At 43.8% G+C, this 13,725-nt stretch overlaps 1 protein-coding gene across 1 annotated transcript in view; it reads left to right on the top strand.

Moving 5' to 3' along the window:
• The first annotated feature begins 1,520 nt into the window (after window positions 1–1,520).
• ncam1a (neural cell adhesion molecule 1a) overlaps window positions 1,521–13,725 on the top strand; it is a 70,952-nt gene continuing 58,747 nt past the window's right edge. The window contains 1 exon segment of the mRNA XM_048983888.1: window positions 1,521–1,604. Coding sequence (XP_048839845.1) covers window positions 1,589–1,604 — 16 coding nt within the window. The 5' untranslated portion in view covers window positions 1,521–1,588.

Raw genomic sequence — 13,725 nt, 5'->3', positions numbered from 1 at the left:
ATCACCTGAGCGTTGTTGTCGAGGGTTAGCGGTTCGGGGCAGCGTCGCGAGCGTCGTAGATCTCATGGACACGTAGGGAAGTAGGCATATTGATGTGGGCTCAGGTACATTATTACATGTCACCACCAGTTTGCCACTTAGAGCGTGATGGGCGTCTTCCTCATCATGATTGGATGTGCACGCTGTATTTTCCTGAAAGGTCCTGTGCTTTCTTTTCTGCATACCCGTCACGTCGATAGGACACTGCGTGTTAGCCCTCGTAGCGGTAGGTATGAGGGGGTGGGGGGGCACAAGGCCAGGTGCAGCCGCGTGTCGCTCCCCAGCATGTCGGATCCATCTGCTGCAATTAAACAGGACTGTCAGATCTCTGCCATTCAGATATAAAACTGCCCGCTGGGTCCTGACAACGGATTTTCCCCTCTCTTCTTTTATTAAATTAACTGCACATAAAGCAATGTTTTTCCGATATCCTGTTTTTAGCCGTCTCCTTTTTTATTGCTGGATTAAATTCTCATTCTGGAAAAGCCTATAATTTGTTATGTGTGACATGATAAATTCCTTATTGCGTCTATAGCTCACGATTAATGGGAATAAGGCCACGTAGAGAACCGGCACCATGTGGCAAACCCTCGCCATCTCAGTGACAGGAAACATGAGGGGCCAGAGAGCACTTTGTGTACCTCTTCCCTTCCCATGGATGGATGGGAATAGCGTGGGTGCAGAACAAAATGGGTTTTAGGGACACAAAGTCACACTCATGCCTGTCTTCTGTTACCTTGAGAACCATCGAGTTTCTGTTCTGGATTCGTTTGAAGAAATTAAGAAAAGCATTCCAATAGGTACAACTGTGAGTGCAGAATCAAAGGAATAAACAGAAACAGTCACCTGACTTTCCCTGTCGAGACAGACGGCTGCCCACCCCCCTACGGCATTACCCAGCACAGCTTGTATGATGACTCAGGATGAGTAAGATGATAGTCATCACAACTCAAATAGTGCTGCTACCCAGAAAACGGTTCCGCTATCTTCTCTGAGAGCAAATTGAAATATTGTTTTTATGCCTGGGTTTAATAACATGTCTTCGTTAGCTGCCTTTGATAAAGGTCTTCTAGTACGATAGACCCATCTGGTACTATTCAGGGGATTTTTTTTTTTCATCTCAACATTTAAGGAAGAGAAAGAAATGAATCGAGAGACCCAGAGTATTTCAGGATTATGTGAGGTCATCCTTGTTTTATGAAAGGAAACATCATTTCCCAGGACCAACATGCAGATGGAAGCATCTGCTTCTAGCTGTGCGACTGCTAAGACACTTTGTAATTCTAGCTACTCACTGGGTCAAGGTGTCCCAGTGCCTGGTGTCAAAAGGATATATCCAGAGAGCCAGTCACCCCCCCAGGAGGGCCATTTATTGAATGTTCACACGGGTGTACCAGTTGAGCCACCATTCAGGTAGAGGAGGGGTGGGCAAACAGTTTTGGTGCCACACCCATCATCCATGAGGCAGTGGAACTCATTAGCCTACCCAGAATGCTCCGGATCAACTTGCCGGCACTCAGAATCTCTCGCCACAAACCATGGGACAAGCATGTTCCGCAGTAAAAGTAAGTAATACGATTACCCTCAGCTCAAGTACATGATCTTAATGTTTCTGAACGAGGGTTTTGCACCGTACCACTGAGCTGGAGGCGGAACGATCCGGCCGTTTGTAAGTCAACATATAATGAAACACACAGCAGTATATTTTTGTATTGCTTACATATTCCATAATTATCCCAGATTATGCCATTGTTTGTTTGCATGATGGATTCATTGCCTAGAGTGATGTGTTTATCTGATTAAATTAGTTTTCTATGAATGTCTTTAAAATTACACAGCAGAAGTCTCACTTAATGAAAAGCAAAGAGAACAAGCTGCGGGGTACGTCATCACTGGCTCTCATTTCAAAGATGTTTTGCTATTTTTTTCTGGTCTTCCTGGCATTTTTTTTTTAAAAGCACATGGGAGGTGCTCTGGAGCAGTAGAATATGATGGGATGCAGTGTACAGCTAATACTCATCATTAATAGTATCAAAACACCTAGCCTCCCATCTCCCTCAAAGACCCAAGGGCCGCCGCGTGGTGTTAACGACGTGGACGTCCGCCAAGAGCCTCCTCCTCAGGATATCTGACTGATGGCCTGTGTGGCCTCACTGGTGGAAGCAATCATTTTGACGAGAATCCCAGCAAATCATGGTAGAAAACACTATAAAGGAGGCGCGATTTGCACAGGGATTTTCCGTAGCACGATCCGGTCACCGGAAGAAGAGGAGCGTTAACTTGTTGGCATACCACCACTTTCCCTTAATTTATCTGAAGAATAAAAGTCAGAGGTGTTCTCTGGGGGGAAGAAGCAACAAGAAATCTGTTAGATTTACTGCGTCTTCATTAGGATTATAAATGCCATTCCCGGATAACTGTGATAGGTGGATGACTCATGATGGAATGCAGTAGCCAGCTCAATCACTCTTGGGGTATTTGCGTCAACCTCTGCCTGACGGCATGGTTCCCGTTGCAACGGGCTATTGTTTTGATTCATGTAGGGGGTTCTATAAGCTACAGGCCATCAGTCGGAGTGTAAGAACAGCTGGAAAATCATTTACCTGTATCTACATTGATGCCTCGAAGATCAACTGTCGCAGTAAAACCTTCCTTAGCGCTTTCCATGTTGAACGGCCAATCAGGCAGTGCCTTCGTCAACTCGGGATGCCCCCGTCCCACAAACACACACTCACACACACACACATGCAATTTCTGCTGGTCATCAGGGGACTTTTGAGCTACCACTCTTCTTGCCCAAAAGGAAAATACTTTCCTTAGCTGGTCCCACTCCACTTGGCAAGATAACTACTGTCATTATATAAATATATGTGTGTGTGTGTGTGTGTGTGTGTGTGGGAAGGGGGGTGGTCAAATATGCATTATAACTGAAATATAGTCTCAGATAACTATATTTTATAACTGTATACATTGTGTATATTTCTAACATTTATTGCAGAGAAGACATGATCTTCGAGTGTGATAAACTCAGAAATTTTCAGAGTAATATCTTTTGATTTCGCACTGTCTGCGCTGAATTTTCTTTTGCTATCAAATGCTTGCATTTGTAACAGATTTGCATTATTCGCCAGTACTGTAGCCTTCTTTATTGGAACAGATTTGTTTTTCAGAAACTCTTCATACTCTTCACTGTCTCGCCATAAGGTGAGCAGTCAGACTTGTTGTGGTGAACTGTTTATTGGTTGAAATTTTAGCAGATTAGTGTTTGCAAAATGCTACTGTTTCAATGACATTGAAATAATTCTCCACAGCAGTCATTTTTCTGTTTAGTATGTGGGTGTGCAAAGAAATATGGGTCTCCATTTTAAAGGGAATAATCGAAGATAAATATCGGCTCATATTTAATAATAATAATAATTGATACTTTTATTGATCCCAGTGGGGAAATTGTCTTTATGCCTCCATCAACTTGATCTTTGTAGAGTAAGCTGTCCGCAAAGGGCAGCCGCCTGTTGGCTCGAACAGGGACCTAGGGGTTAAGGACCTTGCTCAAGGACCCGCAAACGTGCTGACGCTGGGTTTGAATTGGCCAATGGCTGATTGTTGCTGTATCAGCTGATACTGATAGTTGGCCAATACAATCGATGCATCTCTTGCATATATACACACATACACGTATATATTTACACATACATAATGTGTGTGTGTTAATTAGCTATCGCTAAAAGTTCTTAGTACAAATCTCTTTTGAATTTGTCTTGAATAAACAATAAAAGTAAAATTTGGGTACGATGGTTATTGTCGACTGAGTGAGTCTCCAAACCAAGAGGCTTGTTGGCTTTAGTTATTCTTCCGTTTTCTCTCTTTTTGAACTTTTTATTATAACGGCGGTCCGGCCGTCCAAGAGGGTTGTCCGAAAACGCTGTTGAGTTGTTGACACATTTTCAATAAGAGGAGGGCGATTAAGAGCGTATATGACAGCTGAGGAATATCCAGCATGAAGCTGAGACTTTTTGATACCAATTGCGTATCTTGTCCCTGTGACATCTTGACACAGTCTCAGCCTTGCAAGTTCCACTAAATATCCCACCTCAACATAGTCAAGATTAATTAGATCTTTTTTGTTTTTTCGAACCCCTCTGTCCAAATTTGTCATAAGACATAAGAGAAAGGGCAGCAAATTTGTATTTGTTCTCCTGGGGTATGTGAGAATTGACTAAACATATGGGCCTGATCTCACATTCTTTGGGCTGTAGGGGTTCTATGTTCATTTAGGGTTTTATTCTATTACAAGAAGCTCACTGGGTAACCGTCACTCTCTTCTGACATAATGCACAGATATGCAATAGTAATCGAACGTGCAGCATGTGAAGAGCCTAGTTTTAAGACGTGGCCATCCGCTGTCAAAGGAGTCCGTTGACACATTGACCTTTGTCAACGTTCACGAACTGCCTGGGTTTAGGACATGACTGTTCCAATGACCCACCTTGCATCCGGCTTGATCTCACCCCCGATACTAGCTTGGATAAACGCAAGCTCAGGGTGATCAATGTGCCATTTGCCAGATGCCAGCTGACGTCTGCGTGCCAAAACAGTGTCTGGGTGTTGTGGCGTATTCATCAGCTGGTTGTTTCTCGGCAGAGCATGTTTATTTGTTTGAATTAGCTCAAAAACTGCCCAAAGGCTGTTCCTTTTTTTTCACGACAAAACTTTACAAACAGGTTGCGATTCCTGAAGCAAGAAGTCTGCACTTTTGAATTCTGCACTGCAGTTTTGGCATATTTCTTCTTAAGAGATTAAGGATTATGCAGCCCTTTGAATGGAATCTTGATGTCAGGTAAAAAAAAATGAAGAACATAGAATATGGGACTGTTTCAAGAGATTCGTAGATGATCTGACAAAACCAGTCTATTCTGAGTAATAGAATACCACAGTCTTTTGCAGTCATCTCAGCTGCTCACTGCCAATCATCCCAAACTAATTTTTCCTTTGGTTTGTTCACACTGCTCTAATGGGGCATCAGCAAATTCCAGCCATAGTACAACCCCTTTAATAGGGAATAAGGAAAAGAAGAGATACTGTACCATTGTTTGTATCAAGCATCCCCACATTCAACACCTACTCATGCTCATGTTTAGTCTATAAGATTTTTCCACTTGAAATATGAGTTATGTATGAAAGGGAACTTGATTAAACTCTGATTGAAAACAGCATAGTAGCAGCTTCTACCATGCTTCAGGAGCATCAAATATTTATGAGAATATAAAGCATTTAGAGAAGATGCTACATGCCATTCGAAAACCCCTGCACCCTATTCTCAAGAGAAGATGGAGAGAGATGCCACCGTCAATATGATCTACCCCTCCATTCTCAGTTTCCCGTTGCTAGGCAACGTAGAATGAGGAGATGCTTCTGGAGTAGAAAGGTCTGCTTTTAAGGGATCCACAATAGGTGTGTAAGCTGTTGGATACATCTTTCTGTAACTAGAGGCTCAACCACAGTCTGAGAGAAAACAATAGGAGATGTCCTATACTGGTCCCTTGCCAGCACCTTTCCTTTAGAAAGTTCATTTGCATCCGCAGCCTGTTGGTGTGTGTACATGTGTGTGTGCGGATTAGGTTTATATTACGTTGTGGAGACCAGATGTCCCCTACAATGTGATGAAAACCTGTTATTTTGATGTTGTGGGGACCATTTTTCAGGTCCCCACAAAGATCTGTGAATGCAGTCAAAAAAGTAAAAGTGTCATATTTTGTTTGGTTACTTATGGTTAAGGTTATGTTGGGATTAGAGTTTTCCTCATAGAAATGAATGGAGAGTCCCCACAAAGGTGTGTGTGTGTGTGTATTATTTTTTGTTTTTTTATGGTGTTGGCATTTAAAACGGCACTCATCCAAGGCTGCGTAAATACCATGGTATCGCAGTCCTGCAAAGTCGGCAGAACTGTATGTTAGTGCTTGTCTGGAGACCTCTTACAAAATTGATTTTTCTAGGAAGGCGAGTAAGCAGGTGCATGCAGCTTGTGCGTGTCATCTCTGTTCCAGCGCTGGCCGAAGTCTGGGCAGCACTTAGTTCTCATGCGGATATTCATCTGACCGGTGACAGAAAAAATTACAGGTTGAGAGTCAACAGCGTCCTGTTCATTCAGGGAAACTGATATACATTTTCACAATACGATAGCAATGTTTGTTATTTCAGTTTTTTATTTATTTTATTTTTTAGCTAACAGGAATCTTTTTGTAACTTTGGTAAAAGAATTGGACTCCCCCTGGTGGTTCTTGTGAGCAGTGGTGAGCATCAAGCAGTCGAACTTGCTAATGAAGAGTGGACATCATTTAAAGCAAAGCTGTATTTAGTCCCAGGTGATTATGTGTCACCCTCAAAAGAATGGCAGTCATAATTATTTAAGGGACACATTCTCATACTTTTCCAAATGTAAGTCTTGTCTGATGACGCGGTCCTGAGGGTACATTGGGGACGTGTACATGTCCCGCTGTTTCCAGGGAAGTTCCGCTGTGGTCAGTATCGGTATATTTTAGTTGCGCACTAGAGTCCCGGGTTCAGTTTCCTTCTATAATGTGCCAAGCAGTAGTGAAATGTAAGACTGATGTTGCATGTTTTGCTCTTTCATTTTGGACCCATGGACGCCTCACATAACAGGGCAGTTTGGATTTAGGAGACTTGAATGTGGAGTTGGCCGTCCGCCACTCTGCTCTAAATAGCCAGACATCTACAGACGGGTGGGAACCCTGAGCAAGTATCTTGTACGCTGTCATGAGGATGCACCAACGAGTTGGAGTTGAAAATTCTAGTTCTTCGTTGTTTTGTTTTTTCCTTTGCTAATATCGCAATTTTTATTATGGAACCGGAACTCGGATCACATCGCCGGTGTTTACAAACGTACCGGAATTGGTTTGTGGTTTGGTGCCAAACGAAAGTACATTTGAACACTGTGCGTGAAAATAAAGAACACAATAGACACATTGCAAAGATATCATAAATACTGTTTGCATTGGAGTTCCATGTGCAAATGACTACAAAGTGCAAGGGACACGGTCCACCGAGAGCAATGCGCAGCTTTCAGAGATACTGAGCAGACCAATGATAATCACAAAAATAAAATAAAAATGCCAGTGACCTGTTTCTTTGTATGATTTACTTTTTCTGTGAACAGATCCTGTCAAAGGGATTCAGAAACCTTAATGAGCTTAATGAACAGTATAATTAGAGAAATGCTGCTGATTGCCATTAACTGGAAGTGCACTCACCATACATTCAAACAATGAACGGCACACTAGGCGGTTTTAATCTCATTCTGTTAAAACCAATTTATTTGTATGTATGACTGTGTACTGTACGTACGTGGAGGGGGGCGGCTGCCCAGAACATCCAGGGAGATTTAGTGGAATAGAAAATCCTTTTAGGCTTTAAGGCATGACCCGAAAGGAGCAGACGTGGACGGAGCTGGACGGCCTCCCGCTACTTTTAAGGGAACACTCACTCTTATTGCTGTTTTTGTTGCCTTTGTTGTGCCGCTTCTGCATTTCGCTGTTTCGTACAGACGGTGCTGAACCCGCAGTCAGTTCACTGGGAGGCACCTTTCATCTGTTTCATTAGCAAATGAGCAGCCGGTCCATCTCCAGCAACCTATGGGACAGCTGCGAGGGACTTACGGAAAATAAGTTCCCGATTCCACTGATTACTTAACCCTTCGCCCTCCACATCCTTCAACCCTGTTTTTTTTTATTGATGGAGAGATGGGAAGCAGGTTCTAGTCGGACATGGGGATTTTGTCAAAATTAGTAGCTAGTAGTAATGGTTTCTACAACTTATTGGGTGGGGAGCATGTTTCATAGCTATTTGATTGCATATCATTGTAATGCTGTAATCAGAAATTATCAAAAGAGTGTTTTTGCAGCTGTGTTTTCCACTGCACGTCCAATTTAGGCAGTTATTACAGGCGAATGTAAACACTGTCGGTGTACAAACAGGTTAATTTCCGAGCTGAACAGTTATGCCGCAGCGCTATGACAAATCGCCATGGAAGGTATCACTGCCGGACCCGTCTGAAAGGCCACTGTACTTGATGAGGCGAGTCTGGGACGGCACCTAACTCATTGGGGTCTTTCTTCGTGTCCCCTTGTTTGGTATTTTCACGTACAGTGGAGGTTTTCACCCAGAGTGCCCCGCAAAACAGTGGGCCCCCTGGTCCTGGCAGGAGATGTGGGCTGTCAAGAGCACGCAGAAAGCAGCTCTGAGAACAAAGGCGCTGTAGGGTTTTCAGTCAAGCATGGAGCTGATCCCGTTAACTTAACAGAAAGTAATGAGGCTGGTGGACTCATCAGAAAAATATAGCAGGGAATAATGAAGGACTTAGTCTCACGGGGATCTTTGAGTTGGCCGGCAGGAGCTCCTGCAAGAGAAGGAAATGTGTTTTTTTTTTCTTTGCAGCGAGTAAGAAAGTGCTTGTTTACCAGTCTGTCCGTATAACTTACAGTAGTGCACAGCAAGCATTTCCAAGTGTATGAAGCTGCCATCTTTGCCTTTGTGAGAATTTTCCATTAAGTTGCTCTGAAAATTTGTCCTGGGTTCACAAGCACCGATAACATTTAAAACACGATTTTACGTATATCGTTAACAAGGGGTTATAACCTGTGGAATTTCAGAGCCTCAGAGTTTTTTTTTGTTTTTTATTTTTTTGCCAGTTTCTTATTGCTTCTGCTGTTAATGACTGTCTGACAGCTTATCAGCAGCTTATCAGTCAGCCACGTTCATTTACAGTTCTGGGTTCAAGATCGTGTCACTTTGAGTGGCAAATTCTGAAATGAGCCACTTGTCTGCTGCAGACTCCAGGCCCTTTAATTATGGGATGTTAAGTACCTTGTGTGAAATAATATATTATATATATATATAATGTCCCATGACATCAGTGAGATTTTAACTGTTCGCTGTCTGGGTACTTTAATCGATAAACCGAACCATTGTGAAATCTGCACAGAATATCCATGCATTTCAATTTCCCTGGAATACCCATCCCAGTAATGGTGAGACCACCCCTTTATACATCCTCGGCAAAGTAATGAGATTAGGACCAACAACGGCCAAGTGTTCTGCCTCACGGTGTTCAGAATTAAGCGGCCCTGTCGCCGAACACAGAAGCGTATGTTTTTGCATGGTAGCCTTGAGGGTCTGGAGGAATTGTGCGGAACACAATCAGCCTTATGCATGTGCAGACACCGCCTGTCTTTAAATGGAAAGCCTTCAGTGTCGATTACAGTATGGCAGCCTGACCCAAGCATTTCATTATTAATACACAATAAGGCAACAGCAGCTGCAAAAATTGTTTCTTAACTAAACAACACCCGTGCCTTTTAAAGGCATTTAAATAAAACAAAAATCCAGGGTTTTTCAAAATTTCAGATTGATAATTGAAAACCCAGAAGTCCTTGGAAAAGAAAGGCATTATTAAACTGTTTTGGAACATTATATATTTACAACTCAATGGGCCTTTGATTTGTAAGACAGGAAGGCGTGCAGGGAGAACAAAATTATACTATTTATCCACAACATTCTGTTTATTGACAGGCCTGCAGTCTGTGGGGTAAAATTGTCTTTTTGAGTATTCTGGGAAATTTTCAGTGGTAAAGAAATAATAATACTAATAACCAGATTTGTTTGCTTTAATTGGATGTCTATTATTGTTTCATAACTGAAACACATGCACTTCTTTTTGTTCTTTTGTCGTAGTTTTAAGTATTTGAAGAGATAAAGGAGCTTGTCACAGTAAGTCATACTAGCAACATTATGATAAACTTTTTAAATAATTGGACCATTTTTTAGGGGGTCACTTTTGTCTCTGTGCTGAAAAAAAAAACACCCAGCAGGTACCGTTTGCCCTACATGGGTAGTCAGATGGAAAGACCATAAACAGACACATCCGGATGGTTCCTGGGCCATAACTCCCCCACCACCCATGCAAGCTGACTCGAAGTCCTCAAACAAGGCCTGTCGTTTTCTCTTCGTTTTCTTGGGACTGGGGCTGTGCAGAATGTTGATTCGCCCCGTATCACTTTCTGAAAAGGCCAAAATAAGATGACATGACAGCCCCCATATTGTGATTTTATTGAGCATATAGTTGGTGACTGTATAGTTAAGACAAAGAATTATTAAGCCGGCCTTTGGCTCGTCACCATAAAGACGGGCATTACAAGAGAGTCACCCTGTGCATCTTCTCTCCAATATGACTTGAAAATTGTAAATGCACCAGCGAGTATCACAGCCGTGTATTCAGCCCCCTTATACAGAACAGCCATTTTCCTAGATAGGGGGGGTCACGCTCCGCTCACCTGTGTCATCCCTGACTGCTTTCCAGGAAATATCACCGTAATGGTAACACGCTGGACTAAAGCCTGCTGGAACACTGGCATCCGCGGCTGGTCCTGTACGTGTGTGAATTAGTCCTTGTACAATTAATCTCTCGGGCAAAGCGGGATGTCGCCACCACCTAGTCATGGGATAGCCACCAGAGATGCTGGGGCCAGCGTGGGGCCAGCGTACCGCCACCAGAGATGCTGGGGCCAGCGCGGGGCCAGCGTACCGCCACCAGAGATGCTGGGGCCAGCGTGGGGCCAGCGTACCGCCACCAGCTCCAGATATTTGGCTAACTCAGCGGGGGAGGGAGGATTTTGTCTTCATTTGTTTTTGTTTATATATTTTATGTATCGGGGGCTTAATAAAGCTGTGTGACATTGCTGATTTATGTCACTGCTGACACTGTGCTGCTTACAGTGTCAGTACTTTTCTCTACACTGGACGTTTCTGTTCATTCTTTCGTGAGCTGCAAACGGCATTATTTACTTTTACATTTCCTCCTCCGATGGCCTGACTATAAAGCATCGTTTTGCCATTGACGGTTCTCAGAGCATCCTTTTTTGACCGTTTCGCCGAGAGTCACAGAGTTGACATCTCGTCCGCGGATCAGTGGGGACTGAAGCGTGCGGTTCACACACGCAGCCATGGCAGTGATTTGCCGCGAACGGCAGTGCAGCCCAGTGGTGTCGCACGGAGATCAAAGGCAGTGTCTCCACCGGGAACGTTTCTCTCATCCCTGATCTGTGCATCGGAGCTGCTCAAATTAAATTTTAGATTAGGCGGCAAAACATTCCTAATGTAGAATGCCAAGCACCAAAGCTTTCAGATTGCTGGGGGTGGGGCGCACATTATTTTAAGCCTCCTCAGGGAGGACTGGGTTGGTTTAAAGTTTTTTCGGCGTATTCTGCTGACTCTGCAGCTTACCCAGCCGCCCCGGAGACATACAGTGGCAAGTCAATTAACCCTAATTAAGGGTCTGTTGCATTTCCATCCCGGGAAGCTATGTGTGCCCTTGTCAGCCACATGCTGGGTCCTCAGAACAAATCTGCGTCTCCTTTCTAACTCACCTTCCTGAGTGATTAACTCCAGCTACTTTGTTTCACTCATCTCCATTGGAAACCCCCCCCCCCCCCCCCCCCCCCGATACCCCCTGCCCCGCCCCCCCACATACATCGCATTCACTCTGGTATTTTCGGTTTCCCGTCATACTGAGCCGCAAAACCTAGAACAACTCGTCTTAAAATAACACGTCAGCCAGACTTAGCCAGTCCTGCAGCCATCTTTTGTGGAACATAGTGGGGAAAGGAGGTGCGTTCGGGCCACTGGCACAGTTTGAGATGAGAAATATAGCAATATTTAGAGCGACGATATTTCAGACAGTGGATAGTTAGTTATACCCTCCAATCTGAAGAGAACGTGTCTCTTTGTTTCCCAATAATTTTCTGATGATTGAATCAGAAATTTCCCATTGGAAAAGTGGTCGTCCTGTGCAGCGTTTTTGTCTAACAGTGGAGAGTGGACATGAACAATTGCCTTTAGTAATTGCCAATTTGAAAATCTGGACTGGTGACTCTTAGCTGTGTTAATGAGACAGGCTGTTGACCGAAGGAGAAAGGGAGTCGGGTGAACTTTGACTATGAACACTTTTCTCTATTCTTTTCTGGATCCATTAGAGGGATTGTGCCGCAGATGAGAGCCAGCACTGCTTCTGAAGAGGAGTGCCACTGCACGATTATAAATTTGGAGTAGGAGACAACTAATAATGCTGCGTCGTTTTTGAAATTGATGAAGCAATCAGACAACTGCTCTCCCCAGACAAGGACCATCAGCATGCCGGGAAAGATCGGTGCGCTCGTAAGCAGGCATAAATAGCTTACGATTGCGGGGAACCTTTACTCCAGCCTCACAGTCCGCCCCCTGTGGGCCCCATTCCCTCGACTCTCAGCCTGTAAACCATGTTTAACTACCAGCATCCATGCTTTTAAGAACCGAGCCTCTGGGTGCTTCATCTCCATGAAGCTCTAATGTGCCGGAAAGTCTGTCTCGATCCAGCAAAGTTCGGGGGAGGGGTAGGATTGGGGTGATGAGGGTCCACAGAGATCAGCTTCATTTGAAGGGTACCCAGACATCCTAGCTCAACACCTCACCCCCCCCCCCCCCCCCCCCCCCAGACACTACCTTCAATTATTATACAATGACGCAAGACGATGCCTGACGTGTTCTTTGCTCAGATTCTTCTCAGATGTCCTTCTCTTCTGGTGAACAAATGGCAGATTACTGGTTGATCTTGGTGGGAGCATGCAGGAGGAGGGGGTGGGTGGGTGGGGGGGGGTAATGGTTGTCCTCCAATGATAAGAAATTATTAGAGTTTATTAACTTGCCAGATGGTCTTATCTGTGTAAACAACTCACACATCTCACTCTGAAGCAGGAATTGCTTGGACGTGGTCATTTCTGCTACAACGTGTTTCTGGTGATAAGTGAGATTGCATTTTATAGCTATTATATTTGTATCAATTTTGTCTTTGTCTGTTTATTACTATTTGTGCCTTCGTTTTGGTACTTCAGTGAACTCATTTTGTCCTTCATAGCTCCTTGGATTGGATATTCAGAATCACCCTCAAGCCTAAATAGAAATGCATGGGAAAAAAACAAGACATTCACAGCAAGGATCCAGTTTAGAAGCTTTATCTTCTCATCCAGTTATCGGCATTTTCTTTAAAAGTGTGATAATGCTTTGCAGCCACATCTTAGCTCGGTGCATTGATCCTTCTGTCGATTCTCACGGTTTAATTGGGGGGGGGGGGGGGGGGGGTCGCCGTCTGATGAGGAGGAGCCACTGTCGTTTGTTAGCCAGGCAATTAGCCAGGAATGAAAGGATTTTGAAGTTGCCTGTATTGCATGCAAATTCACAGCCACCATCGTCATTCTTCCGATAAAAGCTTGATAGCCGCCCTGTATGAGGGTTTCTTCTCATTTTAATGGGAAAAGCGAACATAAAGAAAGAACGGAGGCCTATCATTAATGTATAGTATCGCAGATATCTATAATCGATATGGGTCTGTAGGCCGCAAAATTTCACGTGGGTTTTGAAGCTGAGAATTTAACGTCTTTGTAACACGTGAGAATGGAATGATACAAGTAGCTGAGTGCCACTCACCGGCACCTTCAGAAAAGGGACAACTAACTTTATAAAAAACATTTTTACTAGCAAGGTTTTATTGCATCGGGATTAGCTAAGACTATTTCTGATGATCAGCCTGCTCATCTAAGATACGTTAGTGGCACATAATAGAGTAGAAATGGGTCTTCGGAT

This window comes from Brienomyrus brachyistius, chromosome 18 (genome assembly GCF_023856365.1).
Source record: "Brienomyrus brachyistius isolate T26 chromosome 18, BBRACH_0.4, whole genome shotgun sequence".
In the NCBI taxonomy this organism is placed as follows: domain Eukaryota; kingdom Metazoa; phylum Chordata; class Actinopteri; order Osteoglossiformes; family Mormyridae; genus Brienomyrus; species Brienomyrus brachyistius.
The sequence above is the reverse complement of the archived record's forward strand: the minus strand, read 5'-3'. Positions and strand labels throughout refer to the sequence as shown.